Consider the following 12,915-nt stretch of genomic DNA (forward strand, 5'->3'; position numbering starts at 1 on the left):
CTAATGTTTGGTATGACTAAGTCATGGTATGGTATGCTGTACATAATCACGGAAACTGTCAGTGTGTCATTCTGTCAGTCAGTCATTCTGTCTGTCCCACGTTTTTCTACTCACTGACGTGGTCAATCTATGTGAAACTGCACATAGGCATTGAGGATTGGCATAGGTAGAAGGTGACAACGCTACCCATGAGTATGGACTAGTAGTTATTATATTATATCCCAGTTATGCCAACACCTACTCCTACACACTGAACCTTCAAATCTGCTGTTTAAGAGCTGTAAAATGTGCAGCTGTTTCATTAGGAATCCCCCTCTCACTTTGATTTAAACAACAGCTTTTTTCTGTAGTTCAAAGGCAGAGGTAGACGACATATGACCGATCAATTTTCAGAGTTTTGTGGGAATGCGCACAGAGCCTGAGGAAGAAAACCTGGGTTAACAGAGCAACTACCTTCATGGCACGTGTTATCTTTGACTGAGGCTTTAAGGGTTTGTTGAGGCAGCTAATGCTAAAAAAGCCTGGCTCTGGTAAACTTGCTTCATGGTACAGCCTTTAGGTTGTCACTACTGTGCATCAGAGGACATTTGCAGAAAGCTGAACCTTTTTTGACTTCGACGTTGCACCGCTGAGCTTTCCTTTGAGGTTTTGAGTAAAGGTGGGAGATGCCATCCTGTTTAATTTACAATAAATGGCACCCTGTTGTATCTCCAGTGTTTGAGTCTGTATGTGTGAATGGGCAGAGCCATGTTTCTGTGTTGTGTTGTGCGCATTAAATGCTTCAAAAAATACTTCAGCTGATACAAAACTTCCTCATAGCAGTCTGAGGGAATGCTGGTCTGTTTGTTTCTCACAGCACAAGCATGGCTACAATCACTTCCCAGTAAAGGAGAACATGTGGATGAGAAAGAGGAAGCTTTTTAAGGGAAGCAGAACACTCAGAATCTCAAAAATAAATGTGTCCTAACACTATGAAAAACTCCTCCAGAGTTGGTGTTGCCACTGGATGGTGTCTTTTGAGGACTAACAGATCTGCAGATGCATTTTCCATCACATTACAACAAGAAGCAAAATAAAAAAAGAGCTTTAAAGAATGCATTACAATAACCAATCTAAAATGTTTTGTAAGCCAGCGGTTTTGACAGAAAAGAGAACGGTTCTGCATCAGCAATGCAGAGCAGCGAGCATAGCTCCTCTGACATACTAACTCAGCCTTTGATATGTAAGCTGAAGTTTCTAACTGTCTCTCTCTATTTCCCCCTCTTCTCTTTTCCTCCCCACCCTTCCCGCTCTCTTTTCTTTCTTCCGTCAGGGCGAAGTGGGACCCAGGGGAAGGAAAGGAGAGGTTTGTCGAATTAGACTTTGCGGTATTAGATATAATCCATTCTGTCTTATTCTGCACCGCAGTGAGAAGCCCTGTCAAGCCTGCACAGCTGCTATAGAAGACTTACAGAGCCAATACCTCCAGGCCTGGGGAAATCTGGCCCCCCGGGCAAAAATATACATCACAAAAGCCCTCGTTTCTAAAGGCGCACACATCTGAAATATCAAACACTTAGTGTACTGTCTGCAGAATCACAATTTATGGAGATACAGCTTCTCTCAGTTGTGCAAGTGCCGTATCATTTGTGGAATATCATTTGATAACAGTGCACACTGTATTAGCATGCTTCTTGATCACAAAACAAAAAAGAGAGTAAAAAAAAAAATTGGAATGCTGTGTATAGATCTAATTAGGATAATTGACGATCTGCTAAGCCAGCCCTCCTCACTGCTGCTACACCTGTCTGTCAAACGTTCCATTCTTGCACGCTTTGCAGTTTGCAACAATCAGGTGGCAGATTTACACCTTGAAATATGGAGTCATTTTTGAAACAGTGGGTGTTTGTTTTCAGACAGAGGTAGAAAAAGGCAGCCTCTCATTGCTAGCTGGAGTCCGCTGGCAGATTTTATCAGCTGTAGCTATCGAGCTAAGAAAGCTAGCTTAGCTCCATGCTGTCTTTTAATGTTTCCAGTTGACTTATTTTAAAACAAGCCCCAAGAAAATGAGTCTTAAATACCCACTTGGCTACTGTGCTAACAGACTGAGGCTAAAGCTACATGTCTCATGCATAAACTCAGCAGCCATACAAGGTGACAATCCACGAAGACATGGATTTAAAGACACAGCATTGGTCTTGTGATAACGGTGACCCTGAGAGCTTAACACACTGTAAATTATGAAAACACATGCAAATGGATTTGGCGCAAGCAAAAGTGCTGCATGACACAAAAAAGTGATGCACATGCTAGGACTCACTTGTTGCCATGGTTTGTAGCTTATGAAGGTATCAAAGTTGGCTAGATATTTTAACAATAAGAGAAAGGCTAACGCTAGGTCAATGGCAGACATCTGCAATACCAAGATTGGAGTCACCAATTCAGTGTCTGACCAAATATCTCCTCTTCTGTTCCTGATGTGAGGCTGAATAATGGCCAGAAAAGTGTTTTTGCAGAACATTATGTTGTCACCGTGAGGTTGACCTTTGACCTTTTGGATATAAACTGTCATTACTTCATAATTTTATTCCATTCCATAACCATCATAGTGACCTTCACCTTTGATTACCAAAATCTAATTGGTTGATTTATGAGTCTAAGTTGACATTTGTGCCAAATTTGAGAAAATACCCTCAAGGCGTTCTTGAGATATCCCGTTCATGAGAATAAGACAGACTGAAGGTTGCAGTGACCTTAACCTTTAAACCAGCAAAAATATCTGATCAAATCATAGTTGAGTCAAAAAGGATGTTTGTGTCAAATTTGAAGGTATTCATTTGAAGGTGTTCTTGAGATATCGTGTTCACAAGAATGAGACAAACCAGGTAACGGTGACCTTGGTCTTTAACCTATGACCACCAAAATCTAGTCAGTTCATTGATGAGTCCAAGTGGACGTTTGTGCCTATTTTTAAGGAATTCTTGCAACACCTTGAAAACATAATGCCTCCGGCTATCGGCTGTATGGGGGCATAAAAAATGACATTTGATGGATAGCCGATTTTAATAACTTCATAATCCACACTTTTCTTAATTTGCAGTGTGTTGAGCTCTAAGGGCCACCGTATGTATTGCATTGCTGAGTTAGTGAGCCCGAGCATTTTATATATTTATAAGGACAAATATACGATTAGACTGTTTTTGTTATGTTGCTCTGGGGCAGGACAAGTTTAGCTAGCTCTGTTAGCATCCAGGACCAGTTAGCCAGACATGCTAATGATTGCAGCTTGTATTGGAGCAGACAAATACAGTTTCATCCATACCTTACACACAGGCTGTGCTCTTGTATTATTGGATTTGGAAAGGTTACAAAAAGAGACGCAGCTCTCAGAACTCTTTAAATCCTGAGCATCTCTTATTCAGCAAAGCTGGCAGTTGATCTTTATGTAGGAGATGACATAATTTAGTTAATGACTGACTGTGAAATATGACTCTATTTCACCTTCTCCTGCTTCTTCAGCCAGGAGTGACAGGTGATGTAGGCCACAGGGGGCCTGAAGGAAAGAAAGGGGACATGGGCCACATGGGTGCTGTTGGTCCCAGGGGATTTCCTGGCCAGGATGGGTTGCCAGGCCAACCAGGCCAACCAGGATATCCGGGGAAACCTGTGAGTGAACCTCTTCCTAACCATCTCCTCTAAGCGGATTTAAAAAAAAAAAAAAGGGCTGAAAGAAACAGTCAGTGATTTCCTGTCTGGATTGGAGGAGTTATGTTTGGGGGTAATGGGAGCGTTTCTGTCAGTGTGTGGGCTACGTGAAGACAGAGAGTGGAGCGTTGAGAAGATCCTGTAAATCTGCAGGCACACTCAATCACAGGTTGAGCCTGTTTTCCCAGTCCCACAGTGGATTCAACTGAATCAAAGTGTAATTGTGTGTTGCAGGGCAAGCCTCCCTCAGATGAACATCTTCTAAAGCTCTGCACTGATGTTCTGCGTAGTAAGTATCTGTTTGTTTTTATGTCACTTTGCTGAGAACCACAGTATGAAAGCCCGGGTCTGAAACTTCCCCCCAGCCCCAAGTGCTGCTGAGAGCTGTCTCAGACGTGGAGCTTAACTTTTCTTTGATCGATTTACACTGATTATTACAAACTAGGGTTAAAGCAGGGTATCTGGAGAATCATTTAGGCGATTATTCTCTCTCTAAAGGCGATAACAGGCGTCACAAGCGTGAGTCCAAGCAAACAAACAATCTCCATGGAAACACTGTCCGATGTTTGGTGAACAAGTGTTAGAGTGTTAAGAGAAAACTGAGACAGTCAGCTGAAAGACACTAAAGCTCCATAGAGGGGACGGGAGCTGTTGGTGATATTTATCGCTACAAACAGCCTCTTTATCATTATATGTATTTATGTTTTGCAATTGCTGATAAAAACTACGGTATTTATGTGAGTGAATGGATAAAACACTAATATCCAATCAAAATCTACAACTGTTTTTTGGATGTAGCTGTGAATGACAGATATTTAGATCCCCTCCATTTCCCTAAACCAGCAAAGACAAACTTGGTAAAGTAAAAGTCTTTTGTCTAACGATGGAAAAGCTAACAAAGCTGCAAAATTGAATTTTCATTTGATTACATGCAGTTTTTGTCAGTTCAGAAAAGGACCCAAATGCAGCTAACTAAAGTCCAAATGACAAAAGAATTACCAGAACTAAACTGAAAACCAAGCAAGGTAACATGATGAATACAGGGAAGAAATCCAAAACAACACAAGAGACCAGGCAGGAAACATGGCGAGGAACACAGACAAACTGACAAAGAACAAAGTGAAACACACAGGTATATACACACAGAAAACTACTCACAAGAACGAGACACAGCTGGAGGAGGTGGACACAGGCAGCAGGAGGGAAATAGGGATTGGCTAACAACAAGGGTGTGGAGGGGAACACTAGGGTGGAGCAGACAGTCTAATACAGAACAGGTGTGAAGGGAAGACTCTGGGAACAGGGAAGGACTAACGAGACAGGTGTGACAGAAAACAGGCGGGAAAACACACAAAGACAGGAAGTAAAACCAGACATGACACATGAGGAGAGAACCTACAAAATAAAACAGGAAGCAGATTAAACATGAATTAATATCATGAAACAAGGAACACAAACAGAAAACTTAAAATGATCTGTTTTACTTTACTTTTGTCGCTAAAGATAGTTCGTCCAATTTGCAGTGATGTTACAAATGCAACCCAATCACCAGCAAAAATGTTAGCATTTTACATTTCTGCAAACCCAGGATATGTTTGTTTTGTTTGTTATTATAGCAGAGAGGTGGAAACTTTACATTTCAACAGTGCTTTGGTTAATTTGTGGTTAGGTTTAGGAACAAAAAACACTTGGTTATGGTTCAGAAAAGATCAGTTTTTGGCCTGAAATACCCGATTTTGGGGGCAAAATCCTACCTGAAAACGCTGTGATGTCTAAGTAAAAAACAATCGCTCTCTGTGTGACACGCCATCCACCTCCCGATGACGATGTCGGCTCGTATACGTCACTTTGAAAACGTTGAAATAATACCTATGAAATGTATTTGTGGTTAGCAGAAACATACAATGACAACATTTTCTTCTGGCGACTGGGCTGAAGAATATCAGCTCATTTTAGTGCAAACAACCCAATATGTCTTCAGCAAGCAGGCTCTTGATTGGCTACTGATTCCGAAGTCATGGCACCCAAAGCCCGATTTCCACCAAGCACTACAGTTCAGTTCAGTGCGGTACACTTTATTCCCATTTCCACTGTGAAAAGTTGTGGATGGTACCAACAGAACCGTCCCGTACGGTCCCCATGTTTGGTCCCCCCTCAGTTGGGGTACCTAGCACACAGATCTGGTACTAAAAGGTGGAGCTGTGAACACTGCAGTCTGATTGGATTGGTCAGTAGAGGACGGTCACTCTGCTCAGGGCTGAGTTGTGGCTGGTTTTGAGGCTCATGTTTTACATATATTAATAAACTGTAACTATAAAAATAAAGGATATTTTGTTGCCTCTTGCAGCAGCAGTCGTTGAAAACATAACTTAATTCTCTTGGCTGACTGCCAGAAACTTCACTGTTTGACCATGACTTTATTTTTTATTGTCTCTCTTGGATAACATACACTTTTAGTAATGAGTGGATCTTCACGAGTGGAAAAAAAGTGTTGCAGAGCGTTGGTTCTGTAGGCTCTGGCGACACTTAACAAATATGCTATTTTTAAATATCCCATGGAGAGACTCTCACTGCAGCCTGTTTTATTTTGTTCTGAAAATGTGGGCGTGCAGCCTTTTTCTATGGACGATAAACGAGGTGCAGACTTCCATCTGTGTCACCGCTGAAGAGGAAATACAGCGAGTGCTGGACGGAGCAGTGAGTGTGGTGGAAACACCAAATGAGCCTAGGGTCGAGGTACCATGTCTGAAGGGTTACTTTTGGTTCCAGAGGTACCATACCGATGGTATTTGATGGAAACCAGGCTTAACATGACAAAACCCGAGAATCTTGAAATCCCAAATATTTCATAGAACACTGAATACAACTGAGGAAATATATGATGTCACATTTCTATGATACATATATACATACACTGTATAAACATGGATTTTCTATGTGGTTAGGCATATACGATTCTGTGGCCAGACTCTGTTAAGAAAGGTGTTTTTACATAATAAACTCATGGATTACTCAGCACCTTCTGGCTGTGCCCTGCAGATCAACTTCCAGCTCTGCTCCAGACTCTGGCCCCCCCACCTAGGTGTGAACCCTGCCAGAGTGTGAAAGGACCTCCAGGTGATCCAGGAGCACCAGGACCCAAAGGCTCAATGGGAACTCCAGGCTACCCTGGCAGGAGTGGCAATCCCGGTTACCCAGGACCTCCTGGAAGGCAGGGTCCTGTAGGCCTGAAAGGTGATATGACCTGTAATTTGTTCAGGGATGATCAACACAGTATGACTGATATGTGTTATCTGTATTTAATGCTCCTTTTTACGTCAGTGGTGTTGGATCCTCGGCGTGAAATGATGACAAAAACCTCTCAATCCGTCTCTTAACCCTGATGAAAACAAGACAATAAATAACAACACAACTTCATGAACAAGAGCTAGGACGAAATTTATTGCTGCTTTCATCAACGATTAAAATCAAAACAGTGTCAACGATGAACAAATTGGATGTGTTGATGTTCACTGTAGCCCATAAAACAAGATCATTAAAGGAGCGAACATCAGTGAAAGTCAGCAGAGCAAAAGACAACAAATACTGAATGCAAACCCATCTCAATGAGCTGTCTTTGATTTATCACCACTTCAAGACGGGGAGTGGCTAATCAGCTGTGAAAGATGCCAAACTGTACCACTCCTCTGCTGTGTTCCATTTCCACTCGTTAGGTCAGAAGAATGGCAGGGGCGGAGCCAGACGTTGTAAACATTCAGGGCTCGGTCCAAACCTAGGGGAGTCCAGGGGCATGTTTCCCTGATGGAGATTTTCCACAATTTAGTGCAGCTTTATGCACTAATTTTCAAGCCACCTGAGATAACAGAATGCCTAAAACTCTGTACATCATTTGGGAAAAACATGATAATTGCAAAGTAAAAAAAGAATCCTGTAGAGTCTACATCCTATTTTGTATCCAACTGTTCTCAAACTGTCTTCATCCCTCTGAAACCAGAGCACAACATATGTTGAGGATGACTAATTTCCACTCCTGATGTCTAAAAAGGAGACAAACACTGCCTGATGTTACTATTTTAAAGTTACATAACATAGACCCTTTTACTGTTGGTAAATAAGCTTACGTGTTTTGGTGGGCGGGGCTTAGCTGGAGGCAAAACAACTGACCCACCAACCAGAGTGCTCCTCCCCATAGCAACAGTTGCTAACTTACTGGGGTTCGTCAAACACCGCCCCAGGCTGTGTTCTCCCAGGCTCGTTGTTAAAGGCGTCACGGTGAAATGCAGAGCTCTCTAGCTGGCAAACGTGGATAAATCAGTGAGTTATATTATGTAACTCGAGATATCCAGAACATATTCTCGGAGTAGTTTTTATTCCAGTCACTGACATACTCGAGGGGTGAGAGAGCTAGCAACCGCGGGGGGGCAGCTCACATTAGTGGCCATGGCTAACGTCAGACATCGGGACAAAACGACGATTTTCACAAGTTTTCGGATATGTCATGTAATACCAGTTCACTCAACTGTAGCCACGTTTGTTCTCTATCACTGACACTGCGTTTTGGACAGAACGATCAATTCAATTCGAATTACGAGAAAATTAAATCTCCCGGTATTTTCCATTGTTTCCTATGGGAATGAACCCCCGCGAGGCTTGGCTTGTCGAACCCAGCAACAGTAACTAAGGCGGGGCGGGGCCACGGGCGGGTCTTGACAAAGGGTGGATTCTGCAAAGACATTAGCTAGCACTAGCTAGCAAGTTCTGTTGAATTGTTTCAGACAATGGAGGGAGATGATGTGAGTGGTGCGTTCAGAAATACTCATTTCGAGTGCTGGAGCTCACTCTGACCCAAACTGGACCATTCCTAAATTCAAATGTACTGTTTGGTTATCCAGGGCACCGAACTCTAGGCACTCTGTCTGGGAGACGGAGCAACAGAGCGCTGAGCAGAGTGAAGTGTGATCAACATAAAAGTTCATTTGAACCCCTCCCATAATAACCTGGGCTGCTCTAGATGCAAATCAAGGGTTCCCCAACAATGCAAAGTAAATTAAGTCCTCAAGACTTCAGAATATTCGGCCAACAGAAGAACATTAACTCAATTATATTAGATTTATTTCAGGAATAGCATAGATTCAGGACTTCGGAGAAAACATGTGGGGCTGGAGCCCCAGACACCACCCCTCTGCTCCACCCCTGGACAACAGCAACTTCATAGTGTCAAGCTTGGCTGAAAACACTGCGGGAAGAGGCTGAAATCTGGACTCGAGAGAAGAGAGTTTAATCAGAGAGCCTGTGTCTCAAATTGGAGGCTTGGGAGTTAGAAAGAGGTGGAAATGTACCATCCTGGGAGAGCCTAATGAAAGACACAATTAAGTTGGATTGTAGCAAGTGGAGGATCAACCATTTTGGAGCTGCTATAGGGACCAAAAGACCATTTAATCTCATTTAATCTGACTCTTGCAAGTCCCCAAACTGTATGGGAGTAAAAGACTAAATCACTGCAGTACCCCTTTAACAGTGTGGTTTGGTTCTTTATGAGCCACTCAGTGAACAGATTCAGTTTCAGACTCTCATGTCTGTCAGTCCATCACTTTAATATCTGACAAAGATTGTGATGATATTTTGCAAAGACATTCATGTCACCCCGAAGGTGAATCCCACTTACTTTGGTCATTCTCAGACTTTTCACCTAGTGCAGGGGTGTCCAAACTTTCCTAGAAAGGGGCCAGAGTAGATTATGCGCTCTCACACACCCATGAAACAGCCATCAGGAGCAATTTGAGTTTCAGAATCTTGCTCAAGGATACTTCAACATGTGGAGGAGCCAGGGATCAAACCGCCGACCTTCCGATTAGTGGACGACTTCTAAACCACAGCGGCCCCGCGTCATGACACCCGTTAAGATTCAACATATTGGGGTATACTGCAATACTGTCAGCAAGTATGTCTCAACGTGGCGCACTGAAGCTACCGTGTCCATACTGGACATAAATGTTACCCAAAAGTTCAAGTAAGAGCTTCAGATAACACGGTTAGATGAATCCAGGTTGTAGGAAAAGAACGAATTAGTGAAATAAATTGCTGTAGTGTTACCTTGTAATGAAAGAATGCAGACTCCTTCACAGCACTGGACAGAGTCGCTTCAGAGGGAACGCAGCTCCCTGCAGCTCTCAATCTGACAGCTCATTTATAGACGCTCTAATCCTATTTTTTAAAGCAGACAAATTATGTCTCCAGGTGACATGGGACCAAGAGGGCTCAAAGGCAGCAAAGGAGAAGGTTACATCGGACCTCCAGGACCACCTGGACAGCCAGGTATGTGAAAAGCCCATCTATCAGCCTGTTATTTCGGGAATGTCTTCACCCATTAAGCAATTTCAGCAACCTAACCACGGTGTTTTGACATCTGGCCTTTCAGGTCTCTGCATTTTTAACAAAAAATGCATCAAGGCTGTTTGCCCTGGTGCATTTTTAATAAATATGTGGGTGGGCACTGTTTGATCTTCATTTTCAATGAGTACTTTTAGTGACAGCCTGGTGGGTGGGGTGAGGGCACGTTACAGACAGTGAGGGCTGTATTTCTCTGCGGAAGCTGTAATAGCTTATTAATTCATGAGTAGATGTAATTTATGATCCAGCAGGAGCTATTTTTAGGTCATAGTACAAGAACTATGATCAAATTTAATGGAACTTTCTTGCTATAAATGGGGCAGAAATACTACTTTATATTCTTCTATTTTGTCTCTGTTTATCACGGCAGGGATTCAAGGCCCCCGCGGCTTTGATGGCATCGGCCATCCAGGAAACCAGGGAATCCCAGGAAAACCAGGACCACCAGGAGATCCTGGCAAACGGGGCAACCCAGGGGTTCCAGGGGTGTGTGATGTTTCCATGTGCTATCAGACCTACAACCTCAGGGAACATTACAGCAAAGGACCCAACGTCTGATGACACAGCAGCCTGGGAGAGGCTGCCACTGAACACACCCGCGTGTTCCGGGGAGGAGATTTACTGTAATACTGACTTCCAGAGACGTGTCTGACTGGTGACTCCTTTATGACAAAGTGTGTGTGGAGAACAGCTGCACTGGAGGCAGAAATGACCTCATTAGTTGAGTTTAACTGAAATAGGCTGGGCATTGATTCATGATCACGGAATTCATGATGAAAGACGGTCCGCAGACTAGCGACCAAGCTTACTGAGGCTAACATGGCTACTTTACACTTTAAACCTGCAGAGGTTTAAACAGCAGGTGGTGAGGTCTAATCAGGAGGAAGTCAGATGAGCGCCAAAATGGTTGTAACTGACTTTTGTTGGTTCTTGTGTAAATAGAAACAATATAGGATTGGGAATAACATTAAAAATAGCTACCTCCTCTTTTACCTGAGTTACTCTTTATGTTTAAGTTAATGTTACTGAAGGCTTTGCTAATGCTTCCAGGCTAACATCACCAGCAGTTCCATCGAATTTCAAGGCAACACCCAATGCACAGAAAACACATATCTGCTTCTCATTTGGTAAGGCTAATAAGCAGTGCAAGACAAGTGCAACCCCCCGCCCAAATATTTCTGTTTCTTTATGGTATTTGTTCAGCGTGTTCTCATCCCAACTCGTCCATTGCCAATGCTTTGTCAGTGGACCTACATATCAACGTATGACGTCATCAGTTTTCAAAGAAAATGTAGGGTTTCTGCTTGTTAAATGCATACAGTCTTTTTCATAATAAACTCACAACACTTCGGGCCCGTCCCAATCCCCCCCCACCCCCCCCCCCCCCCCTTAGCCCTACCCCTACATTTGCGCGTTCCCGCGAGGGGTAGAAGTGTCCCAATTCCTTTTTGCGTGTAGGTGTAGGGGGCATAACGAGGGGTAGTGGGTATTAAACTAGCCCTTTGGAGCGAGGGATTGCAAATGTTGACTTGCCAGCGAGGGGTAGACGTCGCCATGGCTACCACCGAGCAAGAGACCGGGAAAAAAGTTCATACATAGCTAAAGTTACCGTCGTCAGGTTGCTAGCTAGCTCGCACTATCTGGCATCTGTCATCTGTCCTGTTCTGCAAAATTGTCGGATTTTTCACATTACGATAACACGCCAGCTAGTATAACTATGCTGCCTCGTAATATTAGCTGGTTAGCTAGCTAGCTGGCTAGCAGAAGTCCCCTGTCATCTGTCATTCATCAAATGAAGCATGATGAATGCGGCAAACATGATAGGTAGGATGAACTCAACCGGAGACTCCATTGTAGATGCCGGTTGGAAATGTAGATGGCTCGCAGCTTCCTGTTTAAAATAGTTACGTATGCGTGAACGTAACCGATGCAGTGACGTAGTGAGTGGTGTCCCAGTTCCTAGGGAAAGATTTCAACCCCTACCCCTCGTTGCTTCATTTCGAGGGCCAAGGGGGAGTGGGCAAGGGGGGGTATTGGGATTGGGCCTTCGTCTTTACTTCCTTAGGTCAAGGCAACAAAAGCACTCAGTTGGGTTTAGACAAAAACATCATGGTTTTGCCAACCAAATGTAACTTGTCATGACATGTCATGTGGCATATGTCACTGGGGTAGCATGCTACACGTACTAGCATATTAGCATGTTGTCACTAAAAAACAAATTGACTTTTGATTTCACACAGGAAACAAAAAGCTGACCAGAGGTCGCAAGTGTGGACTCTCTCGCTGTTTATACTATGGTTCTTCCCCCCTCCACCTGGTGCGTATGATACCCCAGCGAAGGTGCTTCCATGTGTCTTTGTCTCATGCCGAGGTCCACTGACAAAGCGGTGGTATTTTACGAGTTGGACGTGAGAAGGAGCTGATTTATTACAAACAACAACAAGAACTAATATGAAATTGACACGAATAAACAACAACAAAACTTGCACATTCTGTCTTCATGCTTCTGTGAGGAGTTTGCATGTTCTCCCTGTGTCAGCGTGGGTTTCCTCCAGGTGCTCCAGCTTCCTCCCACAGTCCAAAGACATGCAGGTTAATTGGTGACTAAATTGTCCGTAGGTGTGAATGTGAGTGTGAATGGTTGTCTGTCTCTATGTGTCAGCCCTGTGATAGTCTGGTGACCTCTCGCCCAGTGTCAGCTGGGATAGGCTCCAGCCCCCACAACCCCTAACAGGATAAGACGTTACGGAAAATGAATGAATGAATGTCTTCGTCCCTTTCCTTTTTTGTCCTGCACTGTGGATGGCTTTTGCCTTTTCTTTTTCTCTTTCTCTAATGCTC

The 12,915-nt window shown here is 43.5% G+C and overlaps 1 protein-coding gene across 1 annotated transcript in view; it reads left to right on the forward strand.

The window, feature by feature from the left end:
- The window catches only part of si:dkey-225n22.4 (collagen alpha-1(XXI) chain), a 97,945-nt gene extending 86,488 nt beyond the window's left edge, over nt 1-11,457 (forward strand). Inside the window, exons 27-32 of the mRNA XM_050056153.1 lie at nt 1,313-1,345; nt 3,499-3,645; nt 3,919-3,973; nt 6,724-6,918; nt 9,922-9,999; nt 10,445-11,457. Of these exons, the coding sequence (XP_049912110.1) occupies nt 1,313-1,345; nt 3,499-3,645; nt 3,919-3,973; nt 6,724-6,918; nt 9,922-9,999; nt 10,445-10,632 (696 nt within the window). The 3' untranslated portion in view covers nt 10,633-11,457. The remainder of the gene's footprint in view (nt 1-1,312; nt 1,346-3,498; nt 3,646-3,918; nt 3,974-6,723; nt 6,919-9,921; nt 10,000-10,444) is intronic.
- The last annotated feature ends 1,458 nt before the right edge of the window (nt 11,458-12,915 follow it).

This window comes from Epinephelus moara, chromosome 11, assembly GCF_006386435.1.
Source record: "Epinephelus moara isolate mb chromosome 11, YSFRI_EMoa_1.0, whole genome shotgun sequence".
NCBI lineage: Eukaryota > Metazoa > Chordata > Actinopteri > Perciformes > Serranidae > Epinephelus > Epinephelus moara.